This window comes from Acanthochromis polyacanthus, chromosome 5 (genome assembly GCF_021347895.1).
Source record: "Acanthochromis polyacanthus isolate Apoly-LR-REF ecotype Palm Island chromosome 5, KAUST_Apoly_ChrSc, whole genome shotgun sequence".
NCBI lineage: Eukaryota > Metazoa > Chordata > Actinopteri > Pomacentridae > Acanthochromis > Acanthochromis polyacanthus.
In genome coordinates, this window is record NC_067117.1 from 28,326,505 (window position 1) to 28,353,137 (window position 26,633).

A 26,633-nucleotide genomic window follows, 5' to 3' on the forward strand; every position below is an offset into this window, starting at 1 on the left:
AAGTCTGGACACATAGGAAATCTCATTAACTATATATTTTTTTGCGTCTACAGATTAAATTCATCTGCTATCTTTCAATATGACCATCCTTAACGTCCAATGAGAAGTTCCAGTTCTCCAGGATCTGACAGTTTCAATACAATACAGTCACTTTATTAATCCCTGAAAGGAAATTCAATTCAGGATGTGCACTCAAGATTTTTGTCACTAATTCAGTTTCAGGTGAAGTTCCTGAGTTAAGGTATTGAATAATGTCCAGAAGTTTAGTTACAGAGCATCACGAAACCACAGTGAAGGTGACCTTTGACCTCTTGGATGAAAATGCAGTCACCTAGCTGTTCTATTCTGTTAGAATTTTGTCATACTTAGCATATCATTTCTTATTTATGGCCGAAAACATCCGATCTTTGACCCGCAAATTCTAATTGTTCATCTTTGAGTCAAAGTGACTTTTTCTGCCAAAACTGAAGACAATTCTTCCAGTCAATTTTGAGAATGGGCCTGATGGAAAACCTAGAGACATAAAGCTTCGGACCACAGCAGGTGTGAAGGAATAAAAATGTCCTACAAGTGTAAAGAAAAAGAATTTCATGCCTCTGCTGCAAAAGAAATTCGGCAAACGTGAACAGAACATAGTTAGCAGTGCCAGTAGTCTTAATTGAAACCTATGTATGCTGAGACGTAATGAGGCCTAGACCTGGTATACAAAGGAACAATGGCACATACCACTGTAACACACACTTTACTCAGAAACAGAGCATCTCCATCTGTCACCTTTTTCGACACCGTGGGCGCATTTTTCACTGCAATATAAAATCCTGCATTTCTATAATAACAACATAACCACAGCTAGAAGTAAAGGTGTTCCCGAAACTGGAAGCAAATGGTACCTCTACATGCTATAGACATCTAACTAGCTTCCACAGTTGTCCACTGTTGGCTTTGTGTAAACACAGCCTGCAGTTCAGCCTAGTTCTCCTGAAAATTCCCAGAATTTTTGCCGAGTCACTGTTGGTCGCAGGTGACGAGCAACAATTTTCTTCCTTTTTTAAAGAGTCTAGTTGGAGCTGATAGTTAATGTTGGATGAATTTTTAAATGAGGCGTGCAGAAAAAGTGATTTTGATGAAATATCATGGTTTTGAGCTTGGTTTTGGATATGCTTTCCAATGGAACAACATATCACACTAATTAGTTCAAGGACAGTGGGGAAGTTCAAAATCCAACAGTCTTTCAGCTCCTTGCATGCTTTATTTTTATAGATATCATGTAACTTTAAACACAGTTTTGATGTTCAGATGGTTAAAAAGAAAAAGTATGGGTGTAGTATCAGAGCTTTTGTCTTTAGTACAAACCCAAAATAGAAATACTGATTAGTGCAGGGTTCAAGAAAAAACTTGAACAAATGGTTGAAACTAGAGTTTTATTTTTGTCGCTTTGCCACTGATTCTGTTGATAATGATAACTTTGTGCACATTGCCTGTTCCCAGATGATTTGAGTTCCAACAATTATAATTATGAGCACAATGTTATCAGGACCAACAAAACTGAAGGAAATAAAAACTCCTGTTTTAACCAGCTGCAGTTTTCTTTCAACACTCAACTGCGAAAGAAAGGAAAAAAAAAAGAAAATTTAATTAAAGACTTGCTGTTCTGGTCTGCTGCTTAATTACACATTATGCTGGCGGATATGTTCTCTGTTTGAAAAGAGGAATTTCCCAACATGTTAACAGTGAGATGGAAAAGTCTGAAAGATGCCACCTCAGGCTTAGGGGAAACGGCGAAAACTCGACAGCATGCATTGGCATTTGGACTCTAACAATCAGAGGAGAATGAACACATTTCGATGAATTATCAACTCACTCATCAGAAAATGAAGATGGAAAAGTAAAGCATTCTGTCTGTCAGCACAATTCAGATCTGAGCTGAGTAGAAACATCTACAAGGACTTTATAACCACATCTGACAAACCTCTTAACTTTCCCCAACCCATCATGACGCAGCTCCATGTAAAACAAATCTGTTTCTTTATGAGCGAAAATATCACGGGAATCGTTAAAGACCTTCATGTGGGAATCAGTATTCTCTTCCCGCCATGATTTTTCCTCCAGGGTTCAGAGCAGATCATCAGAAAGGCAACAATCTGTTTGAGCAGCGCGTTCTGTAACACTTCATCACAGTACAGTAGGACTTCTCTATTTAAATAACAAACTGTGCTTCTAATTAATGCAGCTGACAGCATCTCTTTGTTCTCTATGAAGCTAAACAGCAGGGAGCCTCCGTTTGAAAAACTGCTGTCTGACAGAAACAGTGTGTTCACATGTCAAAAATCTTAAATAATGTTAAATTAATGGTAATTTTAAATGAAAACATTTTTTATCCCCACAGCACACAGGACAACGTTGATATTCGACTCAATTCACTTTAAAACACCAAACAACATGCAAATCTGAATACATGCTTTAGACATCCATTAGATTTGTGGAAAAAAAAAATGAAGAAAATCTGTCCCTGCACCACATGTTAGCAATGTTAGCTAGTATGAGAACCAGAGCAAATAATGTAGTTATATTAGTGAGCACTGTCTGATTAGTGAGCTCTCTGTTTAATTGGATGCCAGGTATACAATCCCAATAAAATGTGCAGACACACCTTTCTATATATTTATGACTAGCAGCAGTGCAGTACAAAACTGAAAGAAAGTGTAAACAAAAGCAAAAATACGTTTGCCTTGATGAGCTTCTGCACCCGACTGGCACTATCTTTGCCAAACCATCAAACGCTGATGTTAAACCGGCTCTCATGAGGAAACAGACACCAAGAGTTCCCTCAGCTGCATTAGTTAGAGTTACCAACATCAGAAATCAACAATTAACAGCAGCTAAGATTAGAGCCATGTCAGAGATTCACAGAGTTCAAGCAGCAAACACATCTCAGCATCCGAGTATGTGAATCAGACCTTCATGGTGGAATGACGGCAAAGAAACAGCTACTGATGGAGGCCAGAAAGAAGAAGAAGAAGAACAAGAGCAAGACCAAGAAGAAGAAGAAAGGCAAAACAACATGACCAAGAACAAGGAGAAGAAGAACAAGAAGAGCATGAAGAAGAAAAAGAAGAAGACCAAGACCAAGAAGAACAAGAACAAACAAGAAGAACAAGATCAAGAAGAAGAATAAGAAGACCAAGAAGAAGATCAAGAAGACTAAGAAGAAGAAGAAGAAAAGGAAGAAGAACAACAAGAAGGAGAAGAACAAGAACAAAAAGACCAAGAAGAAGAAAAAGAAGAAGAAGAAGAAGAAGAAGAGGTGCTTAAATCCAGGAACACAATTAATGGGCATTAGACTAGTTGATACTGTGTTTGTACTGTAAAATTTCAGAATAAATGATATCAAACCATTTTTTGTTCCATGTAATTAAATAAAATCTATACAGAAACTAGTTTAATAATCACTTTCAGAACCTAGAATTTTGAGTTCAGTTGACTAGATGTTTATATAAAATATGCTTAAATCAGAAGTTAAAATGTAACTGCTATAATGTAAACTAAGAATATAAATAGGATAGAGCACACAGAACTGAGTTAATTTAACTTTAACTTGTAAATTAAATAATTGGTGTCAGTTAATAGAACTTGACATTTCAAATGGATAAACATAAAGCTTATGTGGTGCATTATAGCCTATGAATGTTTATTTAGTTCCAATGTTTTCATAATTTAGCACCTACATACAGTTCAGACACAGAACAATTTAAAAAAAAGGCTTTTATGCTTTTTTTCTGCCCGTTCTCCACTGCAGTTGTAACTATCTGTACAATCTGTGCAAAATCTTCCCACACTGCAAACTTCAAACATCTGTGAATAAGCTCTTTAGATACAATAATGCTTTAATGATCCAACCAGTTTCAACACACAATGATCACACACACTTTCTTCAAGAATTGCTACTCTAGAATTGGCCACTAATTAAAGAAAGCTTTGAGAACTTCTGACTGACACAACTAAAGTCTATTTGATCCTGTCTGGAATCACATAACATCACCATAACAGTGATTTTTCTCTCCTTTAATGTCCTGGGGTCATTAAAAACTTTCCATGCAGGTTCCTATTTGCGATTCAGCATTAAGCGGTTGGGTTTTCCACTGGGATGTCTTTTCTCTGTTATGATATCGTGGCTGACATTTTCTGTCTGTCCGTGGCTCACCACAGCCCTCCTGTAAATTATTAAACCGTGAGCATAAACTGACTGATATTTCAGGCTTGTATTGTAGGTGGAGGCAGGGCAGGGGGATAAATAAAGGATTTACATGCCTGCGAGTAGCATTACATGGCTGAAATTTACATTGCTCCTGTATAAAAGTATTGTTTTAACAATGCAGTGATGTGGATAGAAACAACTGTCCCAGCATTGCTTAAATGGCTTTTAATTTACCGATAAATTCATTCACTTACCGTCAAACTCAGCGGGGCCGACTCCCACTATGATGATGGACATGGGCAGAGAGGATGCCTGTGGAGGAAACACAGAAGGTGTATGAGTCAAAACTACAGTTTACCCATCAGAAAAAAAACACCCAATTTAATCAAATTTTCAATTCAAGACACTTTATTTCTCCACTGGGGACAATTTGAGGCACACAGAGTTGGACACAGAACGGAGCAACAACTGTACAATAGTAGAAGCAGACATATGGAAATTAAACAGGATAAATTGAATTATCTTAGAATAGAATAGAATATGCTGAGATAAGAATACATTAAAATATTGTATCACCAATAAATAATTACGTGAGGTGCAAAAATGGTTCCAATAATATACACACAAGCACAGCACATTGAAATAGTAAAATGTAGCCCAGTAACAGTGAAAACACTTTTTTTTGGTACCAAAAGTTTCCGTGGTTAGGCAAGTAATCACTACATATGGATTTTTAATGATTAGTAAATAATAAATTAATAAAAATATTGGATTTTTAAGTTTTTAAATTGGGTATTACTGGATTCTGGGACACCATTTTCTCCATAAATACACCACAGCATCTCAGGGTCAGCTCACTCATATTACTCTTAATTTGTGTCATCTTTAATTGAATTTTTGGTGTTGAGGTAATCCAAAAGTACTGGAAAGTATCCAAGTTAAATTACTTAAATACTGAGGCACATTAGGTTATCGACTACATTTTTAGACAGGTAATTAATAGTCGTTTTAAAATACTTTTTAGAAGCAGCCCTATTTTCCTGATTAACTCCATCCATCCATCCATCCATCCATCCATCCGTTATCTAGACACCGGTTAATCCTCATTAGGGCTGAGGAGGACTGGAGTCTATCCCAGCTGACTTAGGGTGAAGGCAGGGGACACCTGGACACTAGTCTATCACAGGGCTACACATAGAGACAAAGAATCACACTCACATTCACACCTACCAACAATTTACAATCACCAGTTAACCTGAGCATGTTTTTGGACTGGAGTACCCGGAGAAAACTCACACATGCACAGGGAGAACATGCAAACTCCATGCGGAAAGCTGCACGGCCCAGACCAGGGACCTTCATTTGTTAAATGCTCCTCAGTGTTAACCAACCAGCATAATTTGGTTTGCATTGATGCTAGAATATAGTTTTCTATAGTTGCTTTACTGTGGTTGGAGATGAGTGGCTAATAAATAAGAAAAACATGGCAGTAAATCCAGAACAGTGAGCTGAAAGGATTTAAACAGTTTAAAGAGCTGAAGCTTTCTGTAGAATTTCTGATAATTGTGTCCACCTCCATATTTGAGCTGTTGTTAACTGAAAATACTGATTAGTGTCATTTTAAAATCCAAACCAGACTTGTCATGGTGGCTATCAAAGCTAAAGCTCACTGCTGAGTTTGTCTTTATTATTGGATCCCAGAAACACTAGAAAAGTAGCACCAAGGCTTAAAAAAAGCAAAGTGTATTATCCTCCCTTTAAATATTTTAGCCGGTACTATGGTGGTAACTACATTTTAATAAGCTACTTTTCATAATCTCATTTTTTCACTGTTCAGAAACACACACTGTCCTCCAGACTCCATCGCTCCAAATCTTTCAGTTTTGATGGTGACTTCAGTGTTAATCCTGCAGGATTTCTGGGGACAGTCGCAGCATAGGACAGGATTTATTAAATTCCCTCCTACTGAGCTCTGTCATTTACTTACGTTTCTTAACATGAACTGAAGCCACACAGACACATGATATCTATCACTCGGCTTTGGCGGCTGCAGACCAAAATAGATGCAGTTTTGTACAAAAATACTCATGTTTACTCACGTTCATCAAATGACAGAATATTGTAAAGCACACTAAGAAAAGTGCATGACATAAAATATTTGCATGTTTAGCTGAAAGGAGGGATATGATTTTAAATCACTCAGGATAATTATATATATATAAAAAAGCCTTTGGCAATTTCAATCCAGTACCTTTAATCAGAGATCTTCATGAAACTGTAGTTTTATATAAATTAGTGTTTGCCAGACTCCTCTGTTGGACCCTCAGGCTAGTGAAATGACTGTTTTCTGAATTAACCCTCGTGTTGTCCTTACCAAAAAATGTTGTTGCCTTGTCTGAAAAAAGTCCGAAAATTCAGAAAAAATTTCCACAAATTCATAAAAATGTGCAAAATCTTCAGGAAGAAAATTCCTGAAAGGTTTCCCTCAAAAGTTTTATTTTTTTAAATAAAAAAAATCCCCAAATTTGACTGCAAAATTCACTGGATTTTGGGTGATTTTTTTTCTGAATGTTCTTAAATATTTTCTGAATGTTCTTAAATATTTTTTGAATTTGTTTTTTCCACCAAAAAATGTTCAAAAATTTCCAAAAAAATGTTTGAAAATGTGGAAGTTTTCACTGTGAAAAAAAAAAATTTTTCCACATTTTTAAAACTTTAAAACAGATCAATTTGACCCGAAGGACGACAGGAGGGTTAAGAAATTAAAGTTTTGATTGAGTTTTTCTATCATTTTCTGTGCTTTTCAGCTACGATTTAGTTTCAATCACTCTGATGTTGAATTCGATTTTATTTAAGATTGTTACATTTTTTGTGCAATTTTCTCTTAACCTAATTAAAATCATGATGTAATACAGTTAAACTGCTTCCCCTGCACATTACAATCCACTTCAACAAAAGTGCATTGAAGCGATGAAGAAATAGTATTTGACATGTCTATAATAGTAATCAGTAATATGTTCAGTGATGACATGTTTGTTCCGTTAAATACACAATCTTCCAGTAGGACATTCAATTCATTTACCCTTTCACGTTTAAGGTTATGTTTAGAGATTAGAGGTTACAGGAGGCAAAAAATGCAGAATAAGAATCACCACAATCTCTGTTTAAGTCTTTGTATGTCCAGATGAATGTCAACACAATCCGCTGCAACAAAGTCCAGTTCTTTTCCATCTCTTTACTGTGTCACTAACAACTTGGGACCTTATCCACATGTCAGACTTTCCTTGTTTTGCCTTTGTACTGTAAATTTAATCCTCTTTTCGGTTTCGTTTCTTGAATCCATCCCTCTGGTTTGTGGTAAATCCTGAGTCCTGCAGTTTATTTTTGACCGCACACCCGCAGCAAAGTTAAACCACCCACTCTTGTAAGAATTATGTTGTTTCCTGCACAGTCACAGTCCCCGTCCTCTTGATCATAGAGTCATTTACCACAGAGAAAACGATGTAAGACACAATGGTGACATTTACACCTAATCAAACCCATAATCTTTTCCCAACCTCAACCAGAGGGGTGTAGGTGCCTAAACCATGCTGTTAGGTTTGTTTTGTCAAGAACAGCAAGGATGTTCCTGGATCGTGTTTAATTATCCAAAAATCCCAATAAACATAGTTTGAATCTCATAATTAACTTCATTAGTAACCATTTCAATCAATATTTAGTGTAGTAGTGTTCTTTCCCTCTCACAGATCATCTTTCAGTGATGATTTTTTTAAAATAAAAATGCATGTTAAAACTTTTTTATAAATTTACGATGGGAAGATCTATATATAAAATACAATAGTTTCACATCACATTAATTATTTTTAGATTTTATTTTACATTTAGATTTTTTTTTCTTTTTAAAGAGTGATGTTGACAAATTAATACAAGACATTTCTTCTGTTCAGGGTGGGTTTGCGTTTTTATTTTATATGCTGACTACCCTTATTAGGCCAAGCAGAAAAAGTTTTATTCCGAAAAAATGTTTTCATCATTGTTTTTCTTTAAAATTTGACCGGCAATATAACAGGACAGTTATCCACAGAAGAGAATCTGAGTGTTTGGCCTGGCCGTGGGTGTAACGGGCACATGATTTATATGCCCACCATCTACTCTGACAACCGCCCAACAACTCTGATGCAATTCATACATGAGGCACTTAGAAAATAGTTGCTTCTGAATGCAACTGGGTATCATCAACATATAACTGATAAACCAGTATAGGAACTCAGGATTCTTTTTTTCCCTCCAGAATTTTACATTTTCTGTCCTAGGCGAAGAAACTTTCAGTCCTGGCAACTGCATGGAACTGACTTGCTTTTAAAGGTACAACCAAAGTCCTTATAGGCACCACCCAGTCGTCATCTTGGTAGTTTCACTTTTACAATGACCTAACTGATCTCTGCTTGTCTGAAATCCATGAGCTCTGGTCAGATGGCATGAAGCATGACAGAAGTCTTTGTCACGTTGGCCGGTTGGCAACAAAACAACAACAGTCCTCTCTGCTTACCAACACAGAATGAACTGTAACCCGAGTGACAAACAGTATTATACAGTAAGAGGGTCCACTTAGCTAATCTACAACATATTTACTGCCGTGCATGTGGAAAACCCAGGTTTTGTTTGGGAGGTTGCAAGACACAGTATTCCCTGGAACTCTACAACAAGATTCGTGACCACATACAGATTATTAAAGAACAGACTGGATGCAGAATTGCATTTTTTTTTTAAATACATTATTTACTTTTTCACCTGTCAATCATATACACTAGATTGATTTTAATAAAAGTACTTAAAGTGTGTATTATCTAGGAACATGGCATCAGATTGGGACTTGGTATCAGAAGACACAAAACATTAAATGACTCGGATCAGACTGGGGGCAAAAAAGTATTTTTATCGGAACATCCCCAGCCTCTACATAGTTTGGTGTTTAGTGTGTTGCGTCTACTCACATTGACCACGGCCTCTTTGGTCTGAGCCATGTCTGAGATGACGCCATCCGTGATCATCAGCAGCACAAAGTACTGAGAGCCATCAGTCACTTCTGCAGCACACCTACCATCAATAAACACATAAACATGCACACGGAAGTTAGATCCTCAACACAGCCAGCACACATCTGCAACCCTGGTGAACATCAGCAACATGTGCTCCAAGTCCCAGTCTACGAGGGGAAGCATTGTGTGAATTACACTGTTTCTGTGACCCCAACAAGTACAGCAAATTTTCTGTTGCATTTGAAACAACATGTCAGATTTTCTTGCGTATATGAGCATGTTCCAGTGGAGTTACATAAAGTGGTTTTGAAAAAACTCAAATGAAATATGACAGCCGCTTCTTTTTTCAGCCCAAATATACAGTTTTCCAGATGACAAAGCTGCAAAAATCCTGTACAGCTCAAGGTATTTGCGTATTTGTACCTCCATGAAGCATGTTTGTAGACTTAACTGAGTATTGACATAAGTTTCAGGGTAGCATATTTCAGGTGAGGTGATAGAAACTCTTGGTAGTCTCTAAAATTCTAAATAACTTAAAGCCACTTGAGACCTTCTTTAACTTTGAGATAAATAGCAGCACTGGAAAGAACTGCAGTGAGAAACTCCTCATTGTAATTCTTGAGCTCAAACAGGATTAAACTGATCTTCAAAAGTTTTAGTGTACAAGTAGAGTTTTAAAGTAATGGCAGGAGCATTGTTTTGTTGAAATCACCATGCCAGTTTATTTGGTGTGGGCTTGTAACAATGGTTCAGAGGAGATATTCAGGTAATTAGCAAAATTTTGTGTTTTATCTTTGTTGTTTTTGTTGTAGTATGAGTAAATGTCACCACAAATATCAGAGAGTGTTTAGTTTGTTCGATGAAAACTGAAATCAGTAATCTTAACATGGATTGCAACAAAATTCCAAATTTCTGTGTCACAAAGAGGATGTTAAGTTTTGTGACTCAGTTTTGGATTACAAGAAAAAGAACACAAAAATAAGAAGATTATTTTCAGACCAGTCAGGAAAATTGCTGCTTTGAATGTACTAGAAGTTAGATTTAAATATCTAACTTAAAACGCTGTCCCGTTCTTAGAAATGTCGTCCTGAAGAGGCTCCTTTACATCAACAGGAAGCAGCTGAATTGTTTTGATCATCTCAACACGATGCCTCCGGGGGAAATTTCCACTAGGGTTTTTCTGGGCATTTCCACTTGACAGGAGATCTCAGGGTAGACCCAGAAAACGCTGAAGGAAATATTAACTCCGCCACCGGCAGGTACCGGCAGGTGTCCTGCCGATGCCGGTCCCAAGCCCGGATAAAGGAGGAGGGTTGGGGGCTTAGCCCCCGTAAAACATAATGACCCGTATGGCAGTTAAAAACATAAGGACCGTGACGCCGCCCGGTATGGCGCAGCCGGGGCCCCACCCTGGAGCCAGGCCTGGGGTTGGGGCTCGTATGCAAGCGCCTGGTGGTCGGGTCTCCGCCCACGGGACCCGGCCGGGCTTAGCCCGAAAGGACGACGTGGGTCCGCCCTCCTGTGGGCTCACCACTCACAGAGGGTTCCGTAGGGGTCGGGTGCAAAGTGGACAGGGCGGCGGTCGAGGCGGGGTGCCTCGGCGGCCCGGCCCGCGTTCACGACCACTTACTGTGGGGACGTGGAACGTCACCAAACTGGCGGGGAAGGAGCCTGAGCTGGTGCGGGAGGTTGAGCGCTACCGACTAGATATAGTCGGCCTCACCTCCACGCACGGCTTGGGCTCTGGAACCGCCCCTCTGGAAAGGGGTTGGGCGCTCCATTATTCTGGAGTTCCCCGCGGGGTGAGGCGGCAGGCTGGGGTGGCACTGCTTATTGCCCCCCAGCTTAGTCGCCTCGTGTTGGAGTTTACCCCGGTGGACGAGAGGGTCGCGTCCCTACGCCTTCGGGTTGGGGACAGGCTCCTCACCGTAGTCGTGGCCTATGGCCCGAACACTAGTGGGGGGTATGCGGCCTTCTTGGAGTCCCTGGGAAAGGTGCTGGATAGTGCTCCGACCGGGGACTCCATTGTCCTGCTGGGGGACTTCAACGCCCACGTGGGCAACGACAGTGAGACCTGGAGGGGGGTGATTGGTAAGAACGGCCCCCCCGATCTGAACCCGAGTGGTGCTCAATTGTTGGACTTCTGTGCGAGTCACAGTTTGTCCATCATGAACACCATGTTCGAGCACAGGGGTGTCCATAAGTGCACGTGGCACCAGGACACCCTAGGCCGGAGGTCGATGATCGACTTTGTAGTCGTGTCTTCTGACCTCCGGTCGCGTGTCTCGGACACTCGGGTGAAGAGAGGGGCGGAGCTGTCGACCGATCACTACCTGGTGGTGAGCTGGATCCGCCTACAGGGGAAGAAGCTGGTTAGACCTGGCAGGCCCAAGCGTATCGTGAGGGTCTGTTGGGAACGGCTGGCGGAACCCTCTGTTAGGAGTGACTTTAACTCCCACCTCCGGGAGAGCTTCTCACAGATCCCGAGGGAGGTGGGAGATATAGAGTCTGAGTGGACTTTGTTCTCCTACTCCATTGTCGATGCGGCCGCTCGGAGCTGTGGCCGCAAGGTCTCTGGTGCCTGTCGTGGCGGCAATCCCCGAACCCGGTGGTGGACATCGGAGGTAAGGGATGCCGTCAAGCTGAAGAAGGAATCCTACCGGGCCATGTTGGCCTGCAGGACTCCTGAGGCAACTGAAGGGTACCGGCAGGCTAAGCGTGCTGCAGCCCGGGCGGTCGTAGAGGCAAAAACTCGGGTCTGGGAGGAGTTCGGAGAGGCCATGGAGGAGGACTATCGGTCGGCCTCGAAGAAATTCTGGCAAACCGTCCGGCGCCTCAGGAGGGGGAAGCAGTACCTCACCAGTACTGTTTACAGTGCGGGTGGGGAGCTGTTGACCTCGACTGGGGACGTTGTTGGACGGTGGAAGGAATACTTCGAGGATCTCCTCAATCCCGCCGTCACGTCTTCCGGAGAGGAAGCAGAGACTGATGATGCCGGGGGAGACTCGCCCATCACCCGGGCTGAAGTCACTGAGGTGGTTCACAAGCTACCCGGTGGCAAGGCTCCGGGGGTGGATGAGATCCGTCCTGAGTATCTGAAGTCTCTGGATGTTGTGGGACTGTCCTGGTTGACACGTCTCTGCAGCATCGCGTGGCGGTCGGGGACGGTACCTCTGGACTGGCAGACCGGGGCGGTGGTCCCTCTGTATAAGAAGGGGGACCGGAGGGTGTGTTCCAACTATAGGGGAATCACACTTCTCAGCCTCCCTGGTAAAGTCTATTCCAGGGTACTGGAGAGGAGAATCCGGCCGATAGTCGAACCTCGGATCCAGGAGGAGCAGTGTGGTTTTCGTCCTGGTCGCGGAACACTGGACCAGCTCTATACCCTCCAGCAGATCCTCGAGGGTTCATGGGAGTTCGCCCAACCAGTCCACATGTGTTTTGTGGACTTGGAGAAGGCGTTTGACCGTGTCCCTCGGGGTGTCTTGTGGAGGGTTCTGGGGGAATATGGGGTTCGGGGCCCTTTGTTAAGGGCGGTCCGATCCCTGTATGACCACAGTAGGAGTTTGGTCCGTATAGCCGGCAGTAAGTCGGACCTGTTCCCGGTGCGCGTCGGTCTCCGCCAGGGCTGCCCTTTGTCTCCGGTTCTGTTCGTTATTTTTATGGACAGAATTTCTAGGCGCAGTCAGGGGCCGGAAGGAGTCCGGTTCGGGAACCACAGGATCTCGTCTCTGCTGTTTGCAGATGACGTTGTCCTGTTGGCTTCATCGAATCAGGACCTTCAGTGCGCACTGGGGCGGTTCGCAGCCGAGTGTGAAGCGGCCGGGATGGGGATCAGCTCCTCCAAATCCGAGGCCATGGTTCTCGACCGGAAAAAGGTACTTTGCCCCCTTCAGGTCGGTGGGGTGTCCCTCCCCCAAGTGGAGGAGTTCAGGTATCTCGGGGTCTTGTTCACGAGTGGGGGGCGGATGGAGCGAGAGATTGACAGACGGATCGGTGCAGCGTCTGCAGTGATGCGGGCGTTGTATCGGACTGTTGTGGGGAAGAAGGAGCTGAGTCAGAAGGCAAAGCTCTCGATTTACCGGTCGATCTACGTTCCCACCCTCACCTATGGTCATGAAAATTGGATCATGACCGAAAGGACAAGATCGCGGATACAAGCGGCCGAAATGAGTTTCCTCCGCAGGGTGGCTGGGCGCTCCCTTAGAGATAGGGTGAGGAGCTCGGTCACCCGGGAGGAGCTCGGAGTAGACCCGCTGCTACTCCGCATTGAGAGGAGCCAGCTTAGGTGGCTTGGGCATCTGTTTCGGATGCCCCCTGGACGCCTCCCTCGGGAGGTGTTCCAGGCACGTCCCACTGGGAGGAGACCCCGGGGAAGACCTAGGACACGCTGGAGGGACTATGTCTCTCGGCTGGCCTGGGAACGCCTCGGGATCCCCCCAGACAGTTTGGAGGAGGTGTGCGTGGATCGGGAGGTCTGGACATCACTGCTGAGAGAGCTGCCCCCGCGACCCGACCTCGGATGAAGCGGAAGAAGATGGATGGATGGATGGATGGAGGAGATCTCAGGGTAGACCCAGAAAACGCTGAAGGAAATATAAATCTCAGCTGTCCAAAAGTGTTTTCGTGATTAATATCAAAATGATACACAGCTGTGTTTCTCTGTAAAAGGTCCCTTGGTCAAAGCCAACATGCATTGAGAGAAATAAACATTCAATCCCCTATATATGTCATCATTTTGGCCACAGACAAAAAACGAATGATATTAAGAGCAGAAGTAACAGTTATAAAAGTAGGTTTATTTTACTGTAAGAGACAGAATAATATCAGCAACAGCAACAACAAAAATAATCCAGAAAAACACATTGTCTAACAGTTATGAATGAATTTCCAAATAAGCATTTGATCCCTCAGCCAATCATGACTTGGTGAAGTAACCCTTGTTGGCAAGCAAAGACGTCTGGGAAACAACTAGAGCACGTGTTTATCTGGATTTTTTTTTCAGGTCCTCGGTTTATGACGTCCTCGACCTACAGCTTTTCGTGGTTCTTGCCATCTCCCTTAAATTTATTAAGAAAGTCTTGTTCCAGCATTCCGATTCACGGCGTTTGCAATGTTTAACCCGTTAAACCAGTGTACCGCCGGCGGTACACCTACTAATTTGCATAGGAATTTAAAGAATGTCTGAAGCCTGCAAATGCGATTATACAAACACTATACGCCGATGGAAAGCTTAGATTCTCATGAATCCGCCGGTATAAACCACTTTCAGATGTGATTACCACAGCGGGTAATAAAAACACATTTGTCCGACAAACAACAAATATCCATCCATCCGTTCTCTGTACATGGCTTCAACGTACACAGCGCGACTCACATTTCCGGGTTCATTATTACACACAGATGAAAATATTCCACAAAAAACGGCCATAATCCAACCTTGGACATCCAGACGAAACAAGCCAGTAAAATATTTTGTCCAAAACATGTCTTGAAGTCGGTATATAATCCATGAATCGGTCGTTTTCAAGGAAATGCACCTCGTGATGCGCGTCCAATATTCCCTGTATTTCTCGTCATATTTTTTATTTACAAATAGAATATTAGCGATTTTTTGTACTGAAAATAGCTGGAATTGACTGCTTAAAGGTTTAAGCAAATTTCGCACAGGACTATCGGAGCGGATGATACGTCATTGTGCTGTGCTACACAAGGAAGACAGCTTTGTTTACATTTGCCGGTTGTACGCCACACATGTCACTGTTTGTGAGTTTCGACTTACGACGAAAATGGAGTTACGTCGCGCTGTAGGAACGAAATTTTGTCTCTTACAGTTAAAATAAACCTACTACTACAATCATACACCACTTGGTTTTTTTGTATGTGGCCAAAGTCATGAAATAAGAAGGGGATCAATACTGACTTCGTCCACTGTACTTCTAGCCTGGTTCTCAGACCTCTGAATCTGGAAGAAATATCTACATATCTGCTGCATTTGTTTTTCCTGCAAAGTGACCTTGGGCGTCAAGAAAGGCACTTACAAATAAAATGTTTTATTATTATTCCTGACTTGTATTGAAAGAATGAAGTTACGTCATTAAATAGCAATCTAAGATTCATTAGGATTGATAACTTGAATTAATTTTCATTGTGAAGAAATCTCAAAAGCTATTACACTATAAAACCAGGAAATTAGATTTTATTTACCCAGTTGGACACAGGAAGGTTAAAGCAATAAAATATTTAGCTTTAAAGTCAGGCACACTTATGCTCATACATAATGTCCCCAACAGTGAGTTGCTGAATGATGTTGCAGTGAGTTATGTGTTGAACTGGGTTAAACTTTTGTAGACTGATATAAGCTGTCTGTGTCAGCTTCTGATCACGCAGTGCTAATGTCACTGTAATCTTCACTGAAATTCCACCTGTAAATATTCTTCATGCATTCGTACCTTCATATGAGCTTTTCGAATGGAGCTTGTGTCTTGCTCTGCAGGTAATTGCTCAACCAACTGATACTCTGATGATTCTCTGCAGGTTGGTCAGTGTGTGGATTTAAATAATGAGAGTGAATGCAGAGTCCTCCCCTGCCAGCACAGACTTATGATAATCTAGTCCACACTGACAGGGTTGTGTGAGTGTTTTTTTTCCAGTGTGTGTGGCGCAGGTAATGTTAGGATCCCAGCAGGGAGGAAGGCCTGCTGTCTGACTCTCTGTTTGATTGGCTCGTACTCTCAGTCTGGCCTGAGGCTGAGAGCTGGCAAAATGGCAAACTCTCCCTCTCAGTTGGATTCTGGAGTCTGTCCTCCTGCCCGTCTCATCATCCATCCGTCTTTTTTTCTCTGTTTTTCTTTGTCATCTTTCTTCCAGATTCCCTCGGTTTCTCATTCAATGTCTTGACAGAATTACAGGTGAAACAATGCAACTGGGGACCAAACTGTGCTGCTATCTCAAGTCACCTGCCTTTTCTGACCTTTTCTTTTGTGTATTTATGTGGAAAAAAGGCAAATACAGAAGAGATGCAGGTTTATAGCACATGAAATAATTACATCTCCATATCGATGCCTCTGGCACAGGAATAATTTAATCTGTTGATTGGAGCAGCAGTGCAACAATAGCAGGGGTGTGGCATTATCAGGTTGTGATGCACATTCAGGAAAGAAATTATAAAGCCATTTTTGCATTGCTTTACTGGAAAGAAAACACTTTTTTTTTTCACTCTCCAAAATAACAAAAAGCTGTTGGATAACATAAAAGCAGTGCATATCACATTGACAGTGTTCAAAAATAGCAAGTTGGAATAATTACTTACGGGAAAAAATGACACATTAACAAACAATTATAAAATTAGACTCTGACGGTTAAAGCAAATAGAAAGCATACAAAACTGATACAAAATCAATAACTGGAAATGTGTGTTTTGTATAAATCTGGCACCTGATCTGAAACATATATAATAAAATGTAATAAGAAACCTAACCCAAATCCAATAGTATAAGAGACAATCCAAAATGACCAGATTGAAAAACAGTCAACACCCAAAAACACCCAAACAGAGAGCACACAAACCACTAGCATTGCCGTGATGCTTCTCCAATTCATGAGTGGTTATATTAAAAAAATAAACCCATCATGGGTCATTTCCTCCATTTTGGCACAAAAACACATTTTCCTAGTGTGATTATTATGGTACAGCATGTCACTTGCATGTCACAGCATGAACTTCTTTTAAATCACTCGGCCACCTCTCATAGGATTTTAGATTCGAATGACGTCTACGAGGCACACTAGGACAGTCAGTTTTTATTTGAACTCCAATCTTTCTTTCAGACATGGGTGAAAATGTAATTTTCAAACTGTAATGACATGCTTGAATTGAAAATTTGAAGTCTCCTGTAAAATGCATCCACCTTTTTGACGGAGTGTGGATTTGTGGTCTAGCCGGGATGTTCGTAAAAGTCATAACATCTGTTCAACATGTTTATGTCCTTTTACCTTCTTTTGGAAACTACGCTAATGAACAGATATGAGGACTCTGAAATAAGCAAAACCACGCTGCCTGAAAAAGTATGTGAGGGACTACACTATATTGATTCAAATTTGTCCAAACCAGAGCCTTTAAAAAAATTAGCTTCCCAAGTCACATTTTTCACTTCTTTGACTGTGTAGACATCCTATTGTGTCACATTACGGATGATTAACGAAGGTATTCAAACATCGGTTATAGGTGGTAGGTAAAACATTACACATTTAAAATAATAATGAATAGCAATAAAAATGGAAAAGTTAACATATGCAGACCTCGTCTGGAACTGCCCTGCATCGATGTAAACAGTTAAAATGAACATAATTTGTATTTAAGCTGACATGATTTAGAGTTGGGTTCCAAATATGTGAAAATCTCTACGGTTTGTTGGTTTCTAATTCATTATGTGCTGATAAATGAGGCTCTAGTTCAGGTTTCATTGGTTTTCTTGGGTCCAGTCCTTGTTAACACCAAGATGAAACCTCTGATTGGTTAAAATTGAATAATGGTCCTTATTATTTGTTTTCATCTTCCTCATCTTTCTCCAGTACTAGAGACAAGGTAATGGCGAGTCAAATCAAACCAGCATGTGAGATTTAATTAGTCTTAACTACTTAATTGCCACCCTGGGGACAAATAAAGTTTTCTAAATCTGAAATCACAAAATATCCAATTGACCTCAACATAACATGGATTGTGCTGTAAAGATTGTAAAAAAAAACAACAAAAAAACATATTTTATTTTTATATATTATTGAAGATGGATGTAGTGAGGTTGAATGTTTTCCAGTGACACTGTAAAGTGGATGCTGCTAATATATGCCAATTATCTGCTAAATGTGTATCCATTGCATGTTCACTTATTGAAAATAACTTTTTGAAATATCTTCATCTCTTCAACTCATCCATTCATCCATCCATCCATCCATCCATCCATCGCTGCTCCTCTCCTTCCAAATTAACGAGAGTATGGAGGCTAAAGTGAACGTTTGTTCTTGTATAACCTTCTTTAATCCTCTCATACATCACCACATGCAGCTGCCAGACACATGACGCTGAATCAAAACATTAAAAAAAAAAAAACCTGTGATATTTCCTAAGGGGCTTCTACGGGATCAGCGCCATAAGTTGTAGGCTTTGGATTCACAGACTTCAAAGACCTCACAGCAGAACTGAACAGCAACTCTGAACCTCCAGTTGAACCAGACAAGAGTAAAGAAAAAAATACACTCTTTGATCCAGGTTGTGTGTGTGAGTGTAGGCTGGTTACCTGTTTCCAATAACAATAAATAGTAAATAGTCTATTCATGCATCCTCACAGACAAAACGGCACAGCTTTTTGGCCTACAAATAGGTGCAAGGTGGCCTCAGACAGTATGCAAGAGCACAGACAAAACATGAAAGTTGGAGAGAAACTGCATGTTTTTCATTGCTGTGACAATAAGGATACTGTTATAACAAGAGATGTTGGATGTGGCTGTGTATATTTAAGTACCTATGGATTATACCGTGTATTGTACGCCTCCTCCTCTCTCTTTTTCTTTATCACTTCCCTTAACACCCCAAATAGATGACAAAAACAAAGCAGTGGGTTAAAAATTGGAGGAAGATGAGGACACAGAGAGGGAGCAGTAAGGGGAAGTGCAAGAGGAGGAAGAAGAGAAGAATTGGAATTTATGTTAACGGTATAAAGAGGGTTATAGCAGAAAAGGAAGAGAAGGAAACAGGTTAAACAGGAAGACGATGAAAAATAGTTTAAAAATACTGTAAAAAACAGAAAAAGTGCAGGAAAATAAAAAAAACAAAGAAAAAAGTGTGCAAACAAGATGTGAAAAAGAAAAACAACAGTCAAATTCCCAGTTCCCTCTGAATAGGTGGCAGTTTTGAATCCCACAGCTGAACAGCAGCACTGCTACACTCCGTTTGATTACGCAACCACAATAACACTTAACTGGGGCAGGATATTATTGCCTCATATAAGGGCTAAAAATACACTAGCGGGTAATAACCAACCAAAATCCATCAAAAACAGAACATCAGTTGGCCTCCAAAAAAGTTTTGCTGGTGAAATGCAGTTTGCTTTGTCAGTCTTAACATACTACAACAAGAGGGATGCCCTCAACCTTAAGAGCAGATCTTCAAGAAAGTTGATTCAAGATCTTAGGAAAGTTTCGTAAGAACTGAGTCTGTTGTCAGTGCATCAAGAGTCAGCAAGGAAAGGATCTACAACTTTCAATCCTAATATCAAGTCACTCCTGAATCAGAGACAATGGTTTATCAGATTAAAGTAGATTTAGCATTGCATTTGGGAATCAAAGTCCTAGAGTCTGGAGGAAGAGAGGACAGGCCTAGAATCCAAGGTGTCTTCAGTCCAGTGTGAACTTTCCACAGACTGTGATGATTTTTTGTCATGCAAACTCCTGGTGTTGGTTCACTGTGTCTTATGAAGTCCAAAGTCAACACAGCATCTACCAAGAGAGTTTAGAGCACTTCATGCTTCCATCTGTTGACAAGCTGTATGAAGATGCTAGCTACCTTCTCCAGCAGGACTTAACACGTGCCCACAGAGCCTAAACTACCAACATATGGTTCACTGACCATGGTATGACTGTGCTTGACTGGCCAGCCAAATGTAAATTGTAAATCCTTTTCTGGATTGATCTTAGGAAACATTGTAACAATTTGACATATTGAATTTGTGATTTTCATGAGCTTTAAGCCATAATTGTCTAAATAAAACATAAAAGGGTTGACATATTTCACTTTACAACATACCTGAAAATAGCTGTTATGAAAGTGTGTCTTTCTTAAGTAAATTGCAAAAAACAAAAACTGTTTTGATTTCTCTGATAAGCTTGTCATGTTTATTTTTTTTTGCTATTTGTATTCATGATATGCATGACATGGCAGCTGGCTTCCCATGATGACACGAGATAAGAGACATATGCAAATGAATCACACATAAATTTCCAGATTTTATGGATGAGTGACATTATGTATGAGTGAGTATATAATTTGTATATGTGTGTATACATAGAATTGAACTGCCAACTGTGTGAGTTTGAACACAAATACTAGTAGTACGCTTTCCTGTATGAGTAAATGTGCACGTCTGCATGTGTGAGTGATGGTTTTTCTCTCACCGAGCCACCTGGTTGATGACAGGTGCAAAGTTGGTCGGTCCGTACAACTGAACAGTCCGCAGGCTCTGGAAGTAAGCCTCCAGCACGCCTTCAATCCCCACACAGTTTGGGTTTTCTGTGTTGGAATTCTGCAAGAGAGAAAATTCGGTTTGTGAGAAAAGATTCCGATGAAAGCCCAGTATTCATGTTAAATGATGTTCTGACCCACTGTAGGTATAAAACAGCGCTATCATAACACCACCAAGCCCCATGACAGGTGACACCATTCTGTGACCTAATTTGCTTTTAAAGTAAAAAAAAAAAAAAAAATCAGAAATTTGTTTCTAAACACAGCATACATGTCAGAAAGGAGTTAGACCTTTAAGCTGTTTTTATCATGTTTGTGTTCAGGATTTTTTGGAAAGCAGACAGGAAATTGTGACTCAGTGATGCAGTGGAGCAATGACACCTCTCTCAACATTGTATAAACTAGAGTAGAGTAGCTATTCTTACTCACCGTTCAAAGTATTTACTATGACTCCTGCAAATTGGAGTTAAAAGATCAACTTTCACAGGTGAATGTTAGCTTGGTGGCCCATTTAACAAGCTTCAGTGCAGAACACAGTGTTTCTGAATTAGATAAGACGACTGTTACTGGTGTTGATGAACCACAAACACTACCGCTTTTTGCAGCATTTTCTTTGGCTGCTCTGAAATAAGGTCAACGTATACGGATTTGTAGTGGTTTTCCATCGAATGAGCACAAAACTAAGGGGCGTCATCATGAAACTATTAACGATGAAATACAAATAATTTTTAGACTACAGTGACCAACACTGCAGGTTCAACGCCAGCTGTTTTGTTGTTTCCAGTCTGTTTACCGATGGTTCTCTCTGCTCTTCGTTAAGCACCAAAATGGCCGTCTCCACATAATCTCGCAGCTCTCTTCTTTTACTCAATTTCGAGAGTTAATGTATATATACTGCATATATTAATGAATATCAGAATTAATGAGTAATTATGTTTTTTCCTTGACATGAATAACTTCCTCCCTGGAGCCACCACAATACTGTCCACATGAGTAGCTCCTCCTCATTTATTCCAAACTTATTCTGCATGCAGTCATGTTTAAATATGCAACAATGGGGGTTAATTTCCACTGTATAGGCAGTTCACACTCAAAACCTAAACATAATTAGTGATAAAAAGACACAGTGAAGGTCCTTGGTGGCTCTGGTATAGAAAAGGTTAGATTTTCTTGTATAGAAACATTGTGAGCTGAACAAAGTTGATGTATCCAACATGAATGCAGAATGCTTCCATCCACAGAGCAGGAAACTCATCGAAACCATTTACACCGTACGCTACCATATTTCAGCCACATCCAGAAAACAAATGATGGTGAAACTATAATAAAACACCAAATGCTGACATTTCTTCTGCATGGCTAATCATCTCCTGCCTTTCAAAGGCGAGTCCAAGCAAACACTCTGAGGCTTTCCGCTATCATTCTCCAAGACGACTTTTGATTATTTCCTCTGAGACTGGAGTTTTTGTGTAGTAATATAGGTTTCCTTAAAGTATCAAAAACTGATTCAGAAGATTAATGATGGGTAATTAAACACATAAGAGCTCCGCAGTAGAAGCACAGAGCTTATCAGTGTCAAATACCACTGTGAAAGACAAATATTGCATTTAGTGTCCTTATGAAGACCCTTCAAGGTACACTGACATTCATTTAGGAAAGGAGAGCTGTTTCAATGCACGTTCTTTAGAAGTTAGAGTATACACTTGCTGTTGGTTAGTTAATTATTCTGACCTTTAAACACACCAGAGACGTGTCTAATTAAAGGGTCTTTGTGAACAATAAGAATATTCTCTATGACAAATCTCAAATTCTATTACCGGTATATACAGTCCTTCCAGGAATTCACGATGTTGCGATCGCGCGAATTCACACGAAATCAACCAATCTCTGTGAATTTTGCGCAGCCTTGCAATTTGTCCAATCACTGCAACTTTCCCGCAATTTTGGCCCGCCTCCTGTGAGTTCCACCAATCAGAGCAGTCCCCAGCGCAAACGTAATGCACGTACGTCACTGAATTCACTTCCTTGTTTATGGTTTTGAAGATGCAGACATGTGCGATACTAATGTCTCTCATTTACCAACAAAAATTACTGCTGAAGACCGTGATAAACAATTAATTCACTGATGTTCTTCACCAAAGCGGAGCTACACTGTTTTACACCAGTGCAATACTGTGGTGGACTACAAAAAAAAAATCATCGATTGATACACTTAAAAAAAAAAAACACGAAACATATTAGAACGGCTGAAATGATCAGACAACAGACCACATAAATCACCATGATGGAAACTGTTGCATCCAGATCCATTAGAGCACTGAAAGAATGAAGGTAAATTAGATTATTTATTCCACCTAAGAACATGGCAGAGTTATGTGACGATCAGCACCTGTGAATCCTTCCTCTGTTACCAACATCACTCAAAAACAGACTCAGGGATTTGAATGAAGTTTTCAGGGTCGGTCAGAAATGACACAAGGACCAAGTGATTAGACTTCGGCAGTGATGCGGCTTAAAGTTCGGATCCATGGATTTATTAAGGATCTTCCATTGAGGTAGCGGCATGGTGTCTGATAGCAGCATGGTAACCATGGCAACAGGTGAACGCTACTTCAGGGGCCTGCTGACGATCACATGATTGTGATCCTACAACAAATCCACCACTGTGGACGTATCAGAAATGATACAAGAAACAACTGATTAAATTGTGGGGGTGTTTCTGAGTCCCATTAATTCCAGTTACCAGATACATATTTAGGCCCGCGATTCGGTATGTATACATGCAGAACACACACCTGTCTTGGTGGAGGACTGCGCTCACTTCTTGTTAATTGACGTGACAAGCCGTGAGCGTGTGTGTGTGAACACATGTGCTAGGAAGTGAAATTAACTTTTTAAGCCACTGACAGATATGTCCAAATATGATTCATTCAATAGTAAATTAGCATTTTGTGCCTCAAATCTACCAACCACGTCATGTTAAACCAGTATCTGGCTGCTGCTAATTTCCCACCCTGGTGTGCCAGCTTTTGTGGAAATGGGTTGGAACGTTAAATAATTAATTTCGGAATAAATATTGTCAATTACAGTGTTGAAACATTTTCTACAAGCTGGAAAAAATGCAGCTTTTTAGCAGTTGTCACTGTCTCCCGCAATTTCATCACAACAAATAAGCTTAAAACATTGCAACTTTTATCGCAATTTTTTAGAAAAGCTGCCGCGAATTCAGGCATTTTCAGCCGCAACGATCACGAAAAACGCCCGCGAAATCCTGGAAGGACTGTATATAGATACAAACAGCAGTCAAAAGGCTTAAAATTATTTCCACTTACCTTCAGTTTCAGCCTCATGTTTCTAATCTACAGGTAACTTTCAGGTAATTAAACAACTTAGCAGTTTAGGTTTATAATTGCTTTCTTATATGCACAAATAAATGAACACGAACCTACATGTTTAGTTGGTTTTACTAATATCTTCAAAGGTTAAGTTATGAAATTATAATTGTCTTAAATTTATGAAACGTTGAGGGAATTATGTTGCTTGTTTGAAAGTTTAAAAATAACAGGTAAACTTTACGTTTATCTACTATTTTTACTTAGTTCTTTATGTAAATGGTTATTATTAAGTAGTCGGCACACTGCTAGCATTTGTTTGTTGCTGATTTTGTCATTGCTTGTGTCTGTAAACACTGTATAGTGTCTTTGCCATTTTGTAGAGCTGTCCAAAGGTTAAGTTACAATTGTTACACCCTTTATAGTGCACTCACAAGTATCACACAATGCACCATGAAAAGTAGCATACGGTCAATGGTCACTAACCAGCTTTATGTACCATCATGCATTGCGTCAAAGGTGAATGGCGATTTTATAGTGTAAAGACTTTTTTTTTTACATATTTTCTACAGAATATATATTTTCTACCTGTGTAGCTTGTCCAAATGACAACTGACATAAGACAAATGCATCAATTAGTAACATTTAAATTCAATGTCTTGCAACACAAACAAAACAAAATGTTATTTTTATTTATTAACTCTGGAAAATACGCTTAGTATAATATGAATTTATCACAAAAATGCTGCTTGGTTCACTGTGATACAATTTAATAGAGTGACAGCAGTTATGTAATTAATAGTGCCGAGACACCAGTACTGTCTTTTGGAAGTGGAGTTGCTTAGATAACTAGAAAAGCACTCGGAGAGCGCAGACCTCCGCCAGGCCATCTGTCTGTCTGTCTGTTTGTCTGTCTGTCTGTTTGTCTGTCTGTTTGTCTGTCTGTTTGTCTGTTAACAGCATAACTCAAAAAGTCATGGCGGCCATCTCTCACAATTGTACAGAGTCCTTCAAAAAATCCTGGATCCAGACAGTGATCCGGATCACCTCCAAAATCTAATCGATTGTTACTTTTGCTCTTCTGGACATCCTGTAAAAAATTTGGTGAAAATCCGTCCGTAACTTTTGAGTTATGCTGTTAACAGACAAACAGACAAACAGACAAACAAACTCCGATGATTACACAACCTCCCTAGATAAGGGGTAGAGAATGACGATAGACGATACCGAATAGAATAGAATAGAATAGAATAGAATATGCTTTATAGTCATTATACAGTGTATAACGAAATTGGAAAGCTTCTCATCTTCTGTGCAAGAAAATCTTAAGAAATAGTGCAAAACACTATTTACAAATGTACATTATAAATAACAGTGAATATAAATAGCAGAGTGATTGAGCTAATGGTGTATATTGCACATTTTACATTATATTGTTGCCTGACTGTTGGACATGGGACATGTGAGAGTTCAGGGTGGTGATGGCTCTCGGAAAGAAGCTGTTTTTAAGTCTGTTTGTCCTTGCTTTAATGCATCTGTAGTGCCTTCCAGAGGGCAACAGATCAAAAAGGTGAGAAGTGGGATGTAAACTGTCCTTGATGATGTTCTGAGCTCTGCTGAGGCACCAGGAGGAGTACATGTCCATGAGGGAGGGGAGAGGACAGCCAACAATCCTCTGTACTGTTTTGACTGTCCTCTGACTGGACACAGTCATTGTGTATTTCTTTTGTGTGTTGGTGCTTTATCCAGCCAGTATACTGTATATGCTGCCCCTTTAAGAGACATTTAATTTAGTTTATCGTTGAGGTCTGGTTGAGTTTTACTATGTTCAGATGATATGTAATAGCAAGACCTGAAAGATGGAGAGTGCAGGAACTAAAGATTGCACAACAGATGGTTTTCTGTTACATCGTAGTGTATTACAGTCCTTATAAAAGCACACGCCTGTAAGACTTTTATTATTAAAGTCTCTTAACTCATATGACAACTTTCACATGACTTGCTTGACCAATAGGAGCACTTGGAGCTTCTTCCACTCCCAACTTGATGAGGCAGAAGGTAGCACAAAGGACAGACAACTAACAGTGGTCTCTTTGTAGAACTAACAGACAAGTTACTAGTCACTTTTTCTTTCTTCTTAATGCTTTTCTGTAGAAAAAAAAAAGCTTTTTGTTTCTGCAAATTGGTTTCTGGCACCTTGAAAGACAGTATTTTGAGTTAGGTCCCTCTTGGTGCCCTCCTTTAGGACATCTTTGCTTTGTATTTTCCCCATTTTTGGAGTAAATAAAAACTCCTTTGTGTTGTTGTTCGTGACTGAGATCTCACTATACTCACAAGCTGTCCTGTATGCGTCATAAATTTTAAAACCAAACAGTAAAACTTTACATTTGATGAACTCCAGATTGCTTACTGTGCTGACAGCAGTTCCCAAACAATAGATTCCTAATTAGAGTCGCCTTGGCATGACGCAGCTCTGGGATTTGTCACGCTGAGGTGAACTCTAATTGGGAAAGAAGATTGAGTTGCCGCTCCCACAGAAATGAGAAGAAAGTTATGCAAAGTGATGAATCTCGACTCGCAAGATGCTGATAATCGTCTGCCGCTGACTTCTGACCTTAGGGAACCAGGAGGATCATTGGGTTTGATCAATCTGAACGGAAATGACAGTTTCAGGTCAGAGAAACTTTTAGAAGAACTGCCTCCAGTTTTCCACTAATGAAACACACGAGGCGTGTCAGAGATATTTACGGCCATGTGAAAAGATTTGAAAATATTATCATTTTCTTAAACAATCTCTACTAATTTCCCCTTGCAGCCTTGGAACAGAACCA

The 26,633-nt window shown here is 40.5% G+C and overlaps 1 protein-coding gene across 1 annotated transcript in view; it reads right to left on the minus strand.

The window, feature by feature from the left end:
* The window catches only part of LOC110955772 (copine-9-like), a 209,958-nt gene that overhangs the window by 12,525 nt on the left and 170,800 nt on the right, over positions 1-26,633 (minus strand). Inside the window, 3 exon segments of the mRNA XM_022200897.2 lie at positions 4,450-4,507; positions 9,190-9,292; positions 20,404-20,531. Of these exon segments, the coding sequence (XP_022056589.2) occupies positions 4,450-4,507; positions 9,190-9,292; positions 20,404-20,531 (289 nt within the window).